The following is a 15,070-nucleotide window of genomic DNA, read 5'->3' as shown; positions in this document are numbered from 1 at the left end:
AAAGGAAGAAAATAATTACTGAGTTTTTAGAAACTGTTTTCATTTTTAAAAATTGACAAAGTGTTTAAGAGTAACTAGGTGTTTTTGGATGTTATGTAGAAGATAGAATGGACAAGAATATTATTCCACACATACATTAGTGTCACAACTTTTGGCTTAATTCATTTTGTTAATCATTTGGTGTTTGATTTAAGGAGTTTTTTTAAATTTAACATGACTTATGTAAATAACATTTAATTGTTACATAGTCTCAGGATTACCAAAGTTAGCCAGGTATTTTAGAGTGATTTTTTTTTTTTTTTTTTAATAAGAGCACTTGGAACAAGGAGCCAAATAAAAAATTTAGTGTTTTCCCTATGTGTTTTTTTTTTTTTTTTTTACTGTCGTTGACAGTAGTATTTTGTAGTAGGATTGATGTTCAATGATGACTTAATAAACATGTAGAGAAGGTATAGCTAAAAAAAACTACCCAGTTTTGGGGCAGTGGGGAGTTTATAGAGTTCATTGGCTTTCATGTTAGTAGTAGTGTACACTTATGAAGGTAATCTGTTTTAAGAGATCTTTGTTCTGGTTATTGTGTAGATAATACTCAATATAATGTGACATGTTTTTGTTCTTAGTTTTATTTTTTGTTTATTCAATTGGGGCATAGAGAATAGGGACATCAAAGCTGTGTGTACCTTTAGAGAATTTCACGTTACTGAAATAACCTATACCTCTGTTGCCAGCATTTCTTCTCTTCTTGCCTTAATTTCATGTTCTCCTCTCAACAGTATGGCTCATTATTTTTTTCCTTATGGAATAATTAATTATCCTGAAAGTCTTTAATTTTAGGTTGATATTTATTAAATGAGAGAATTGTTGACTTAGTAATGTGAATATAGTACATGGGTCCTCATTATCTGTTGTGAGTAGATAGCTTTTCCCCCCTCTTTCCCAAGAATATTGTTTCTTAATGTGCCACCCATATTAGCATTAGGCATTTTTCCTTGACCTCGTGTTAACCATTTTGTCCTAGTTAGTATCTTTAAATGTCTGTGGAAACAGCACTTTAATAGCTTAGTTGTCATTTTCTAAGTTACATCCTTACCTACATTGTTCTTTTTATTTTCTTAATCTTACTATGCCTTTTCTTAATTTTATTTCCATTATCAGTGTTTCTAACTACTTGTTTTATGTGCTTTAAATGATTAAATATGGATATCTGGTGCCTGTTTCGTTACTTACATAGAATTACTTCAAAGGTATTGAATTTTGAAACTTTTTTTTTCATAAGCTGGTGGTTAAATATATCTTTTATAAGGTGATCTTAGAAATACAGGTAAAATACACATAAGTGTATTTCTAAGGACATTCTGTAAAGACGTACTTAACTATCAGCTTGTAAAAATAATCGGTTTAATACCCAATTTTAAAAGTTTCAAAGTAATATATATTTTACTTGTACATTGCATGTATTTGTAGTGTATAGTATATGCAGTTAACATACTTGTGTAGTGTAGTATAAAGCATTTTTATGTTTTTGCTGGGAAAGGTAAATTCTTTGCTTTCTTCTGTGTCTTCATTGTAGTCTGCCTAACTTATCTGTTTGCCAGCATTGCATTATGGGGACTAATGGATGGTACCACTGACGAGATAATCTTACTTTGTTACTGTTGGTTATGTTCCCTGCTGTAATCTTAAAAGAAGGCATGTGGTTGTGTTTTTCACTCTGTAGTTTCTTTTCCTTTCCTATTAGTGTGTTTTCCTTTATTCTGGTTCTTTAGTTTAAGATTTCGTGTACACTCTCAGTGATGCTAATTTTAATTAGAGTATCTTCCAGTATTATAAAGTTATTTTGTGGATAAAGAAAATATGTTGCATGCTTTGTTATGTTTTCTGAGGTAGATTGTTTCATTCATTAGTAAGCTGTAATTTTGGGAATATTAAGCTCAACAGAGTAAGTAAATTCTAAAGATGTTCCAGCTTTTGAGTAAAATGAAAGTTTTGTTTTTTGTTTTTTTGAAAGGAGATGGTCAGTGTTCTGTGAACAGGCAGAGCTTTATAGAGGTTCTTCAGGCGGAAAAGGAGTTTCATTATCCCTGATTTTGTATTCACTTGCACTTTTCCCAGAAGTCCTTTGCTTTCTTTGCTAGGTGTGGAGGGTGCAGCTTTCCAGAGTAGACTTCCTCATGACCGGATGACTTCTCAAGAAGCAGCCTGTTTTCCAGATATCATTAGTGGACCACAGCAGACCCAGAAAGTGTTTCTGTTCATTAGAAACCGCACAGTAAGTTTCCATGTCAGCTTTTTTTCTGTTTGGATTATAAAAAATGCATATTGCTTTTATGGAGAATATCAGAAAAGAGAGAGGAAGAATTACAAAATTACCTATAACATGTACCATTAACCAGAGGTAATATGTTAAAAATTAGTTTTTTTTTCCCTTTGGTCATTTTTTAAAAATGTATATTTAATTTTTGTTTTTAAATTTGAAATGCTATTTCCATATATTCTTTGGATTATTTTCATTCTCTTTTTTTGTTTGTTTGTTTTTTTAAGATTTTATTTATTTATCCATGAGAGATACACAGAGGCAGAGACACGCAGGCAGAGGGAGAAGCAGGCTCCTCGCAAGGAGCCTGATGTGGGACTCAATCCCAAGACTGGGATCATGCCCTGAGCCAAAGGCAGACACTCAACTGCTGAGCCACCCAGGTGTCCTATCTTTTCATTCTTCATAACCTCGTAAACATGGATCTTCATTTAAACTTTTTTTAAAAATTTTTTATTTTAAGTAAACTTATGTGGGGCACAAACTCCCTACCCTGAGATCAAGAGTTGTGTGCTCTACTGACTGAGCCAGGTGCCTGGAAACCTCTTTGGCCGGGGGTGGGGGGTGGGGGGGGGAGTGCAGAAGGGGAAGGAGAATCTTAAGCAGGCTCCACACCCAGCTCAGAGCTGATCACAGGGCTCAGTCTCACAACTGTGAGATTATGACCTGAGCAGAAGTCAAGAGTCAGATGCTTAACTGACTGAGTCACTCAGGTGTCTCCCCAACCATCCCTTTTTAAAAAAGATTTTATTATTCTAGAGAGAGAACATGAACTGGAGGAGGAGCAGAGGAGAGGCAGGGGGAAAGAATGTCAAGCCAACTAGGTGCTGAGGGTGGAACCTGTTACTGGACTAAATCCTACAACCCTGAGATCATGACCTAAGCCCAGACCAAGAATTGGGGCACTCAACTGACTGAGCCAGCCAGGCCCCCTCCCCTTTTTAAAATTTTTATTTATTTTATTTTTTTTTTTTTAAGATTTTATTTATTTATTCATAGACACAGAGAGAGAGAAAGGCAGAGACACAGGAAGAGGGGGAAGCAAGCTCCATGCAGGGAGCCCGATGTGGGACCTGATCCCGGGTCTCCAGGATCACAACCCAGGCTGCAGGCGGCACCAAACCGCTGCACCACCAGGGCTGCCCTTAAAATTTTTAAATAATAATTTTGTCCTTTGATCCCAGGATAAGAGGAACTCTTATTCTGTTCTACTTGTCTGCTTCAACCTCCTCCTCTGGCTAAATGCTTGATTTTGATGTCTGCATAATATTTTGTCTGTTGGTTGGGTCATACTGTAAATTAGGCATTTAAATGTCCATTTGTGCTTTATTAAGCTGTGAACAGCTTTATACTTTTTTTTTTTAAGATTTTATTTATTTATTCATGAGAGACACAGAGAGAGAGGGGTAGAGACATAGGCAGAGGGAAAAGCAGGGTCCATGCAGGGAGGCTGACGTGGCACTCGATCTTGGGTCTCCAGGATCACGGCCTGGACCGAAGGCGGTGCTAAACCGCTGAGCCACCTGGGCTGCCCAGCTGTATACATTCTTGACTCTATCTCTGGTTGTTATTTCCTTATAACAGCGTTCTAGAAGGAGAATTACCTTGTCAAAAAATAGGAACAGTTTTGGGGTTTTGTTACATATATATAGTCAGATGGCTTCTCAGAGAGACTGAATCAGTCAGCAACTCTATTTCTCTGCTCCTGCTTTGGTTATTAAAACAATGATAATCTGTACTGCTATTTAGACTAAGAGTTTTTCATTTCTTTAACATTTCTTACTTAGACTGACTTTTTTTCACATTTATTAGTCATTTGTATTTCTTTTGTGAATTTTTCTTTTATTTATTTATTTTTTTCTTCTGTGAATTTTTCTTTCATGGCCTTTATTCATCAGACATTTTTTATTTATTCATTTTTTTAAAGATTTTATTTATTTATTCGAGAGGGAGAAGCAGGCTCCATGCAGGGAGCCCAATATGGGACTCAATCCTAGGACTCCAGGATCACGCCCTGGGCCAAAGGCAGGCACTAACCTGCTGAGCCTTTCTGATCCCCTCATCAGAAATTTTTTAGCCATAGAGGAGGGCAAGGTACTCTTCAGAACATATTCCTTGTGCTCTAGGGTGATACAAAGTAAAAGAAATTTATGTTGTAATTTCAGCTGCTTTGAATATAGCTCAGAAATGTCATTTTAGCATGTCTGCTTTTTTAGCTACCACTAACTTCTTTATTTTGGCTGTTAGATTGCAAAACCTCTGCTGAATTTAGTTAAATGTTATTTAGCTAGAGTGATTGGTGGATTATACTGGGTTTTCATAGTACAGAATAAAGGGATTTTTGAGCATATGAAGAAAAAATCAGGGTAAGTTTTTAAAAAGTAAATGGAACATTTTTTTATAATGTTTGTATTTCTTTTTTTTTTTTTTTTAAGATTTTATTTATTTATTCATGAGAGACACACAGAGGGAGAGGCAGACACACAGGGAGAGGGAGAAGCAGGCTCCATGCAGGGAGCTTGATGCAGGACTTCATCCTGGAACTCCAGGATCATGCCCTGAGCCGAAGGCAGAGAGAGGCTCAACCTCTGAGCCACCCAGGCATCCTGTAAATAGAAAATTCTTAATGTGGATTTCTGACACTTGTCTTAAAATCAACTTCTGTGTGTAGCATGTCAACATTTGATTTAAATGGAGTTTTTAGGGGACATCTGGCTGGCTTAGTCAGTAGAGCATATGACTCTTGATCTCAGGATCTTGAGTTCAAAGCCCAACATTTGACATAGAGATCACTTAAAATTAATTCTTTTTTTTTTTTTAAGATTTTATTTATTCATGAGAGAGAGAGAGAGAAAGATAGAGGCAGAGGGAGAAGCGTGGGACTTGATCCCGGGACTGCAGGATCACACCCTGGGCCGAAGGCAGCACTAAACTGCTGAGCCACTGGGGCTGCCCTTAATTCATTTTTAAAATGGATTCTTTTTTAAGATAAGGTCATCATTTTTTTATTTCATCTGAGGGAAGTTTTCACTCTTTACTTGAATTTCACTCTTTACAGTGATCTCTTCCTGTGATTTCTATTCTGTGATTTGGGGAAGGAAGGACTGGCCCAGGTTAGAGTTCTGCGCTTCTGACTGTGTAACTGAACATAAAGCGTTCTCTTACAAGAGTTGTATCAGTTCCTTTGTTTACAGATTTTGAAACCACAACAACTTTAGGATTATTGAGCTTAAAAACTGTGACCCAAGCCTTTTTTTTTTTTTTTTTTTAATAGGATGGATAGAGGAAGAAGGCTTGTGTTGAGGGGTGAGGAGCTTGGGCCCAGTGTATACTTGAGGAAGTGCATTTTGCCTTATCAGTGACCAGCAAGAAAAGTAGAGGATGGTTATGAATTTGGCTATGTCTCTTTGTAATTGGGTTTATTTACACATCGCCACATTTCTTTGTTGAAACTTGTCTTTGGAGCAATTAATTTTCAGCTAAGACTTAAATATGGTGGTAGTTGGTCGTTCCATTTATTTATTTATTCATTCATTCATTCATTCATTCATTCATTCATTCATTCATGATAGACATAAAGAGGGAGAGAGGCAGAGACACACACAGGCAGAGGGAGAAGCAGGCTCCATGCCAGGAGCCTGACGCGGGACTTGATCCTGGGACTCCAGGATCCCGCCCTGGGCCAAGGCAGGCGTTAAACTGCTGAGCCACCCAGGGATCCCCCTGCCTGTTCCATTTAAAGAGCATTTGTGTTTGAGCTTATTGATTGTACCATAACATTTTTCATTCCTTATCTTACTGCTTTTTCATCAGTATTTGAAATAATTAACTATTATTTTCTTCTTAAACATAGAACTCCCTTAGCTTAACACAGTATTCTGGTTTTTCTCCTGTCTCCCTGGTCTTTGTCTTCTCTGATTGCTTTGTATGCTTAGCTTTAAAAATAGGCCATTATAAAAAAAATAAAAATAAAAAAACAGGCCATTATGTGAACTGACTGGAGTTCCTTAAGACTCCTTACAGTCTCTCCCTCCCCATACTGTCTTTTCCCCCCTAGAAGGCCTCTTCTGCACATTGGCTTCAGTTATCACCCATAGGCAAATGGCTGCAGACCTTAACTCTCCTCAGACCCTTAGCTCTGTATCTAGATGCCAATCTTGTATCTTTTCTTGGTTGTCTTGAAACTAAACTCACCTCTTCTTTCATTGACCCTCATTTAGGGACTAGCATACCAACTCATTTAGTTGTGCAAGACAAAAACTGGAGTTATCCTTGGCACCTCTGCCCTCCCCTACCACATCTACATATCTAATTTGATCATTTGATTCTGTGGATTTTATCTAGTCTGTATCTCTGGAGTCATGTAACCCAGTTTAAATCCTAATTGGTCCCTACCAGCTGTATGATACTCGCAAGTTACTAGGTTTTTTGTTTTTTTGTTTTTAGGCTAAATATCTTCCAGCTTCTTCAGTAATTTACTCATTTGACATCGTTTTGTGTTTCATCAGTTTGTCAAGAATATAACCCTCTGTCTCAATGAAAGGAAAGCCTATATTTGAGGCCTTAGAGTTGAAAAGATATTTTAAAGTGGTCAAGTGGTCTATGTCTACTCGTATAATAAAATTTCCATTTAAATACAGTTGCAGTTGTGGTTGGATAATCCAAAGATTCAGCTGACCTTTGAGGCCACTCTCCAACAATTAGAGGCACCTTACAACAGTAAGTAGTGTTATCAGTGGGATTAATTTTGGTTCATGGTTCATTGATAATGAATTTTTTCAATTCATATTTCCATCTTATTTTACCTTGTGTTATGCAAAAATAAGCCTTGTAGAAAACTATTATGTGTCTATTATTTTCTTGGTTTTTAAATTGTGAGTTTAAGAGATTGCTAATCATTTCACCAGGACTATGTTCCAACTTTAATCCTTAGAGTACTTTGTTGACATTTGATTGGCTGGCTGGCTTTCTCATTTTCCATTTACCACCCACAAAGTCTTGAAAAGTTTTTTCCAAAGTAACTGAGTATAATACTACTTTTAAAAGGGGTTAGTTTAGTTTTTTTTTTTTTTTTTTAAGATTTTTATTTATTTATTCATAGAGACACAGAGAGAGGGAGAGAGGCAGAGGATAGGCAGAGGGAGAAGCAGGCTCCATGCAGGGCTCCTGACGTGGGACTGAATCCCAGGTCTCCAGGATCAGGCCCTGCGCTGAGGCAGCGCTAAACCGCTGAGCTGCCCAAAAAGGGTTAGTTTTATCCTTTATGTCTTCTATAACAGCATGTCATTATTAAAAATTCCAAATTATGTGATATGCATTTTGGATTACACCACAGACCAATAGTTCTAGGAATCACTTTTCTTTTTTCTTTTTTTTTTTTTTAAGATAGATATAGATTGATTGATTGATTGATGAGAGATAACAGAGACAAAGACATAGGCAGAGGGAGAAGCAGGCTCTATGCAAGAATCCCAATGTGGGACTCGATCCTGGGATTCCGGGATCACACCCTGGGCTGAAGGCAGACACTCAACCATTGAGCCACCCAGGCATCCCAGGAATCACTTTTCTAAAGGAGTCACATGATCTTGTAGCTTATGGAAAATATGTATAGAATAACTTTATGATGGATAAATAGAAGAGTTAAAGAGCTTTCTGTTTAAACTGCTAAAAATATGAACATGTTTTAAAATTCATTTATCCTGTAGGTGATACTGTGCTAGTCCACCGAGTTCACAGTTATTTAGAGCGTCATGGTCTGATCAACTTTGGCATCTATAAGAGGATAAAACCCCTACCAAGTAAGGACCTGACCAATAGACTTTATGGTTTTAAGTTACAGTTCTAGACTCTCTTTTATTTCCAGGAGATTTTAGCATTTTATTTTGATTCCTAAGTCTAAATTTGGAGTCAGATATTCCCAAGTTTATTATAGGTCAAGTTTAAAGTAAAATCTCTTCATAAATATGCATTGCCTGTAATTGCTGGTTTGATAAGTGTACTTTAGTAAAAGATATTGAATTTCCAGTATAAGAAAAATCAGAAAACAAAATTTGTTAAAAAGGAAAGAAGTCCATTATGAAAGCAGATTTGAGGTTTTCTTTCAGTGGCCTGTTCTTTATACTGCCAAGAACCTAGGAGTCAGGGATATTTTGAGAATTAACACATTTGTTTGTTTTAATTAATTTATCTTTGATGCTTTAATAAGTCTTCAAAAAGGAATAGTAAAGACTCCAGAAGTAGAGCTTAAAGATGACTTTAAGAATAATTTGGCTGTCATATTGTCCTAGTATAATTGTGAGGTAAATGCTATTCATAATAAGTTAACCTGTCACATGACTGCAGTATAATGAGAAAGTAGATCTTAAAGGATTTCATTTATAAATTTTTAACACTGAATTAAAGTGTGTAAATTTCAGGTACTTGCTAATTTGTATTCAGATAGTTTCTCTATTTTGAAAATGAGTGAACTGTTTACCTTGTAAGACATTGTGACATGTTGAGAACCTAGAGGTTTTCATGATTTAGAAAATGGTAAAACAGACTCTTATATCTGCAACAAAATTTTGTAATTTTTATTCATTTTTTTTCTTTTTAGCTAAAAAGACAGGGAAGGTTATTATTATAGGCTCTGGGGTCTCAGGCTTGGCAGCAGCTCGTCAATTACAAAGTTTCGGAATGGATGTCACACTACTGGAAGCCAGGGTAAGAATTTTATTTTGCATTCAGAAAGCCTCACCTAATGGAAATAGATATTTATCAATACAGTAAGAAATTATCTTGCAAATTAATGAATCCTACAACTTGAACTAAACCAAACAGATTTGTATACTACTCAGAGTATTTTAGATTATGCTATTTATATTGGATAAAGCAATTTTGACAGTGAAGCTTTGAAAGGTGCTCAGTGAGTATTTAGAGTATGCAAATGATCTATATAGCCTTTTGATGGATATTTTTGGGTCATTGTTTCTTATAGTTAACTTTTCAAATTTTGGACTTTCATCGACATACTTGCAGGTGGCAGTTATTTTTAGTGGTGGAGCAGAGTGGATTGTATTCCTTACTTGATAGTAAAAGAAAAGGAGAGCATTTCAGGCAGCAGCCGACTCTGTGTCTGATGTAGCCAAGATATGTTGGTTCCCTTATCGTCAGTCCTAGAAAGAGAAATGGAAGTTGAAGGAGGAAAGGGATGATGGCACAGAGTAGGGGGGAAAAGAACATCATGTTAAGATGCTACTATTCAAATTATTTTCGTGAGTGATTTTTTTAAAGATTTTATTTATTCATGAGAGAGAGAGAGAGGCAGAGACACAGGCAGAGGGAGAAGCAGGCTCAATGCAGGGAGCCTGATGTGGGACTTGATCCCGGGTCTCCAGGATCACGCCCTGGGCCGAAGGCAGGCACTTAACCACTGAGCCACCCAGGGATTCCCTCTTGAGTGATTTTTGACAGTTATCTTCCAGTGGCTTACAGGCCTCTGTGGACTCATACCATCTAAAAAACAAAAAAACACTTCTCAGGTTACCTAAACAATCTAAAATTTTATAGAAGCTTTCAAAATGTTTTGTGTAGTATATCTAAGTTACTTTTTATAAATTGTTAATTTTAAAAAATATTCTTTTAAAATAAAGTATGGAAAACTCAAAATAATTTTTAATATAGTCTTGTAAAAATGATGTTTTATAGATAATTTAGGAAACATTTGTGTGCCCTCTTGTCCTGTGTACTGGCAATATAGTAATGAATAATGGGATCATTATGATCCCTACCCGTGCAGAGTTTTAATCTAGTATACAAGAATTTGTTTTGCTTTGTTTTGCTTTTGTTTAATTTCAGGTTACAGAGTATTCTCATAATATCCATGATTAAAGTGTCACTACAGCTCAGTAATTTTCCCCCCATACTTGAAAATCCCTAGTCAGCAGAGATAAACTTGGGTCTATTGAGGAATGAGAGAGATTGTCAGAAGTTTATGTTCAGTAGACATTCTGCGCCAGGACGTAGGGCTGCACTAGTAAACCATTGGTCTGAGAAGTCCTCGGTCATCACAATGGACTTTGGGGTTGGGGGCCAAGAGTCAGAACTGGTAGTAGAAAGGTGGCATTTAGTGTTGCAGTTTGTGAACAGATATTTTCTGTGTGAGTGGCCCTTGCTCAGCCTAAACAGTAAATGGTATTAGAGACAGCTGGGTAGAGAGGTAATAGTACCAATGGCTGAATATGTCTCTGGCTGTCAAATTGTTTCATATCCTATCATTCCTTACCTACCACTCATTCAAATAGTGCCCATGCTGCAAGCCATGTATACTCAACTATATGTTTGTTTTATTTTGTTTTGTTTTTTTTCAATTATAAGAGACAGAGGCCTAGGATGGTATACCATGCCGGGTTCTTATGGTTAAAATAGAATTGATGATTTCAACCATTTAATTTCTGAAAAACAGGATCGAGTTGGTGGACGAGTTGCTACATTTCGCAAAGGAAACTATGTAGCTGATCTTGGTGCTATGGTAGTGACAGGTCTTGGTAAGTAGTCCTTAGTTTGTTTTTGTTTTTTGTTTTTAAAGATTTTATTTATTTATTTATTTACTTACTTACTTACTTATTTATTATTTATGAATGACACAGAGAGAGCAAGAGGCAGAGGGAGAAGCAGGCTCCATACAAGGAGCCTGATGCGGGACTCGATCCCGGGACTCCAGAATCATGCACTGGGCTGAAGACAGGCTCTAAACCACTGAGCCACCCAGGGATTCCCCAGTAGTCCTTAGTTTTATGCTGTTATACAAGGTCTGAGATTCATGATTAAGCTTATGTTTTAAAGCTTTTTGTTTAAAAACCCATAAATGTGGTTTTAAAACATTTTGGTTTAAGATACTGTTCTTACTGTTAGCAATAGGTGAATTGACAGATAGTCTTCCTGGAAAGATACATTAGTATGTGCAAAATTTAAATGGTACATATGTTTTGACCTAGCACATTCAGTTCTAGGAAATTATCGTAATAGACAAGTGGACCATGTTGTTTGGAGCTTTTTTTTTCTTTTTAATTTATTTAGTTTTTGCTTGTTTAAACATTTTTTTGTCTATTTGAGAGAGTATGTGAATGAGCACACATACACATGCAAGGAGGAGGGACAGAAAGGAGGGAGAGAATATCAAGCCGACTCTGCGCTGAGCACAGAGCCCGTTGCAGGGCTTGATCTCTCTCTTTTTTTTTTTTTTTTAATATTTTATTTCTTTATTCATAGAGACGCAGAGAGAGAGAGAGAGAGGCAGAGACAGGCAGAGGGAGAAGCAGTCTCCATGCAGGGAGCCTGATGTGGGACCTGGGTCTCTAGGATCACACCCTGGGCTGAAGGCGGTGCTAAACCTCTGAGTCACCAGGGCTGCCCGTGAGGCTTGATCTCGACCTGGAGATCATGACCTGAGCCAAAACCAAGGTTCTGACACTTAACCAACTGAGCCACCTAGATGCCCCTGCAGCTTTTGAAATATGGCATAGCAAAATGTTAGAACCCATGGTTCTGGAGATTAAATTGTTATACAAGGAGAACTATATAGCCCCTAAATATTTTGTAGCTTTATACTAACATGAAATTATGGCCAGTTTATTGCTAAGTTGAAAAAAGATTACACAAGAATATATGCATTGTGATCTCTGTGCGTGTGTATGTGTATGATCTATGATTTTATGCACATGAAATCTAGAAGGAACTGTAACAAAATGTTAACTAACACATGGGGTTTGGTTATAGGTAATTTTTTGGCTCTTTATGCTTATCTTACATATTTTGTATATTACTTATTATTTTAGTTTGGGCAGTTTTTTGATCTATAATTCACATATCCTAAACTTGGAGTATTTTAAATTTTGAGTAAAAATATTTTTGCTTTGATGTTTTCTCTTTTCATAGATATGTTGAATTTAATAGTTTGAGTTTTTTTTTAGGAGGGAATCCCATGGCTGTGGTCAGCAAACAAGTAAATATGGAACTGGCCAAGATCAAGCAAAAGTGTCCACTTTATGAAGCCAATGGACAAGCTGTAAGTTGAGGACAAACAGAACTTTTCAAAATTTCTCTGGGTCAGTTGAAACAACAATTTGGGGTAAATGTGTGGATGAATATACCCACATGTCAGTATGAACTGAAGGTAGAAATTATGTGACATTCTGTTTGTTCCTTAATTGTGAGCTATAATATAGGATGGGATGATTATTGCATATATGCAAATTTACATTGCCTATTCAGGCATTCATCCTTAGACATTTAATGAAGGCTAGCTAGACAGTTAATTTTTTTATTTGGCTGTGGCCACCTACTCTAAGAGACCTGTGAAATTGACACCTGATTCATTTCTTTGTATTGTGCCTCCCATCATGTGCTTTAGCTCTGTGTGCTCTTTATGACTTCAGTTTTGTGTGTGTAGGTTCAAGATTTTAATGAACTAATGGCCAAATGGTGATATTGAACTCAGATGTTTAGGTAGATTAAAGTATTTGTTGACCAGGGGCATAGGAGCTTCCCCATGTTTAGTAGGCAGTAACATGGAAGTGATATTTGCTATGAGAGAGTAAGAGTAGTTTAACAACAACCATGTTGAGAGGCTTAGACCATGCAAGTCAGTTCTAATTTTGGGGGATGGGTGAAATTCAAAAGTTCATATTCAGATTTTACCAGCCCTCCCCTATCAGGAATGAGGAAGTTTACCATTCTTAGGATATAAGCATGTTATCATCTTTATATTTTGAGGAAGATTCACTATATAAATGGCAGTTCAGCTGTTGTTGCTCAAAGTGGTAAGATCCCAACTCTTGAATTTACTCAAGAGGCTTTGTTTGGTTTGTATCAAAAGAAGACAGACATAAAGGAATGCTTGGCTCTCCCATCCTCACCATTCTGGATTCAGATTCCTCCAGGGCTTATTTTGGGGTGGGTGGAGGGCAGGACCACTTTCTGGCAGGATAAACAAACTAGAATGAGCAAGAGAAAAAGGAGGAAGTAGAGCTCTTAACAATTCAATAAACTTGTTACTCTGCAAAGATCTCTAAAGGCTATAGAGATGAATAAGACAGTCCCTGCTATATAAGACCCCACAGTCTAGTGGGGTTTGTACACAGATAATTTTTTTCCCAACTTTTTATTATGGAAAATTTTAAACCTATACAAAAGTAGAAAGAATAGTATAATAATGGACTTTCATTTATTCTAGTCTTATTGCATCTATTCAATAGATTTTTTTTGGTCTGGAGTATTTTAAAGCAAATCACAATCAGGAAATATTTACTAAATATTTGCCAAAATCTAGGCATTGTTCTCTACATTGAGTATGTATTCCCTGCACTCAAGGGTCTTAAATTATAGGGACTCTGGCTATCTTACGAACCCAAGAACATCAGGAATTATAGGAATTAAAATTAAAATCAGATATTAAAATCTGTGACACTCCCATTTGCCCCCCAAGTACACGCCAACCACAAACATACTGCTCATACATATACCAGTAACACAAGGCAGATTTGCCAGGGGTTAGATAAAAGGATAAATTGCTATGGAAGAGTCAGTGGGGAGGGGAAGAGAGTGAGAGTCTAAGTCTCTGAAAGTGGGAGGGGCAAGAGTAGGGAGAGATTTAGAGGGAAAGCATTTGTGAAGATAGCTTAGGACTTAATGTGGTTGTGGAGGAAGGTTTAAGTCTAAGAAGTCTTTGAAGGAGGCTGGAATTATATTATTAGGGCTAAAATAGAAAACTGAAGATGAGGATGAAGGATGTTGTTTTACTAGGCTGATTTGTAGGTTGGGACTTCTGAGGGTTGAAAGCAGAAGTGATGTGACCAGATCAGTGTTTTAGGTAGATAGATACTACATTAGTCCTCAAGAAGTCATGGAATCCAGACCAAAGATTATCACTGATCATTGAGACACTGCTTTTTTCTTTAGACTTCTCTGAATTTAGATCAGGTTTATTTAGTCTTTCTAACAGTAAAAGGAGTTTTTTCTAGTAGAAATATCCAAAGAAATTGTCTCTTCCTTTCTTGGTATTAGAGGAACTTTAACACATTTTTTAAAACCTTTGCTTCCACATAGTATCCCAGCATTCCCCTCAAGTATGGCCTGCAACCAGCTGCTAATTCATGAACTAACTGTTGGTTACCAGTATGGGATGAGATAAATATGTAGCTTATGCCAGAATGTAAAATAAACTACATCGTTAACACACTGTTCAAATGATGATTTAGGGGAAGCAGGGGTGAGGGGTGGTAGCAAGACTTACCCAATGAAAAAAGTGGTGCTTCAGTTACCATCTGGCATAAACTCCTAATCTCACTAGGATCAGCCCTTTGAGTAGCATTTTAGTAAACCTCTGTTAAACTGGTGTGTGGTTTTCAGCATTTTTTATGCAGGAATATTTTTCCAAGGGAAATTTATAGTTGTCATACAATTCTGATCTTACAAAAGGATTTCTCTAAGTCATTTTGTTTGTATTTGGTGCAGTAGCCAAGTAGTTAAGGAGGATTCTTCAAGCACTCTCAAATTTAGGAGAAAATTGTTTACAGCTTTAAGTTCTGCTTGCCTTAAGTTAATCAAACATAAGAAGTCATGTTAATGTTTTTTGTATTTGGTGTAGCTGATAATCTACCTCAGAGTAGAAATGGACAACTGTTAACCAGTAGATTGGCTTTTGGCTTGTAGGAAAAGAACTAAGAGCTTTTAGTTCCATTAATTTTGTTTTTAATTACAAATATATTTCTTGAC

At 36.6% G+C, this 15,070-nt stretch overlaps 1 protein-coding gene across 3 annotated transcripts in view; it reads left to right on the top strand.

Annotated features, from left to right (window-relative positions):
- The window catches only part of KDM1A (lysine demethylase 1A), a 62,015-nt gene that overhangs the window by 27,157 nt on the left and 19,788 nt on the right, over window positions 1-15,070 (top strand). For all 3 annotated transcript variants that reach the window (XM_049105932.1, XM_025447925.3, XM_025447923.3), the window contains 6 exons: window positions 2,136-2,269; window positions 6,955-7,033; window positions 8,023-8,115; window positions 8,913-9,019; window positions 10,761-10,842; window positions 12,268-12,362. In XM_049105932.1, coding sequence (XP_048961889.1) covers window positions 2,136-2,269; window positions 6,955-7,033; window positions 8,023-8,115; window positions 8,913-9,019; window positions 10,761-10,842; window positions 12,268-12,362 — 590 coding nt within the window. The remainder of the gene's footprint in view (window positions 1-2,135; window positions 2,270-6,954; window positions 7,034-8,022; window positions 8,116-8,912; window positions 9,020-10,760; window positions 10,843-12,267; window positions 12,363-15,070) is intronic.

This window comes from Canis lupus, chromosome 2 (genome assembly GCF_003254725.2).
Source record: "Canis lupus dingo isolate Sandy chromosome 2, ASM325472v2, whole genome shotgun sequence".
In the NCBI taxonomy this organism is placed as follows: domain Eukaryota; kingdom Metazoa; phylum Chordata; class Mammalia; order Carnivora; family Canidae; genus Canis; species Canis lupus.
Note: the sequence above shows the minus strand (reverse complement) of the source record. Positions and strands in the feature narration are given on the sequence as shown.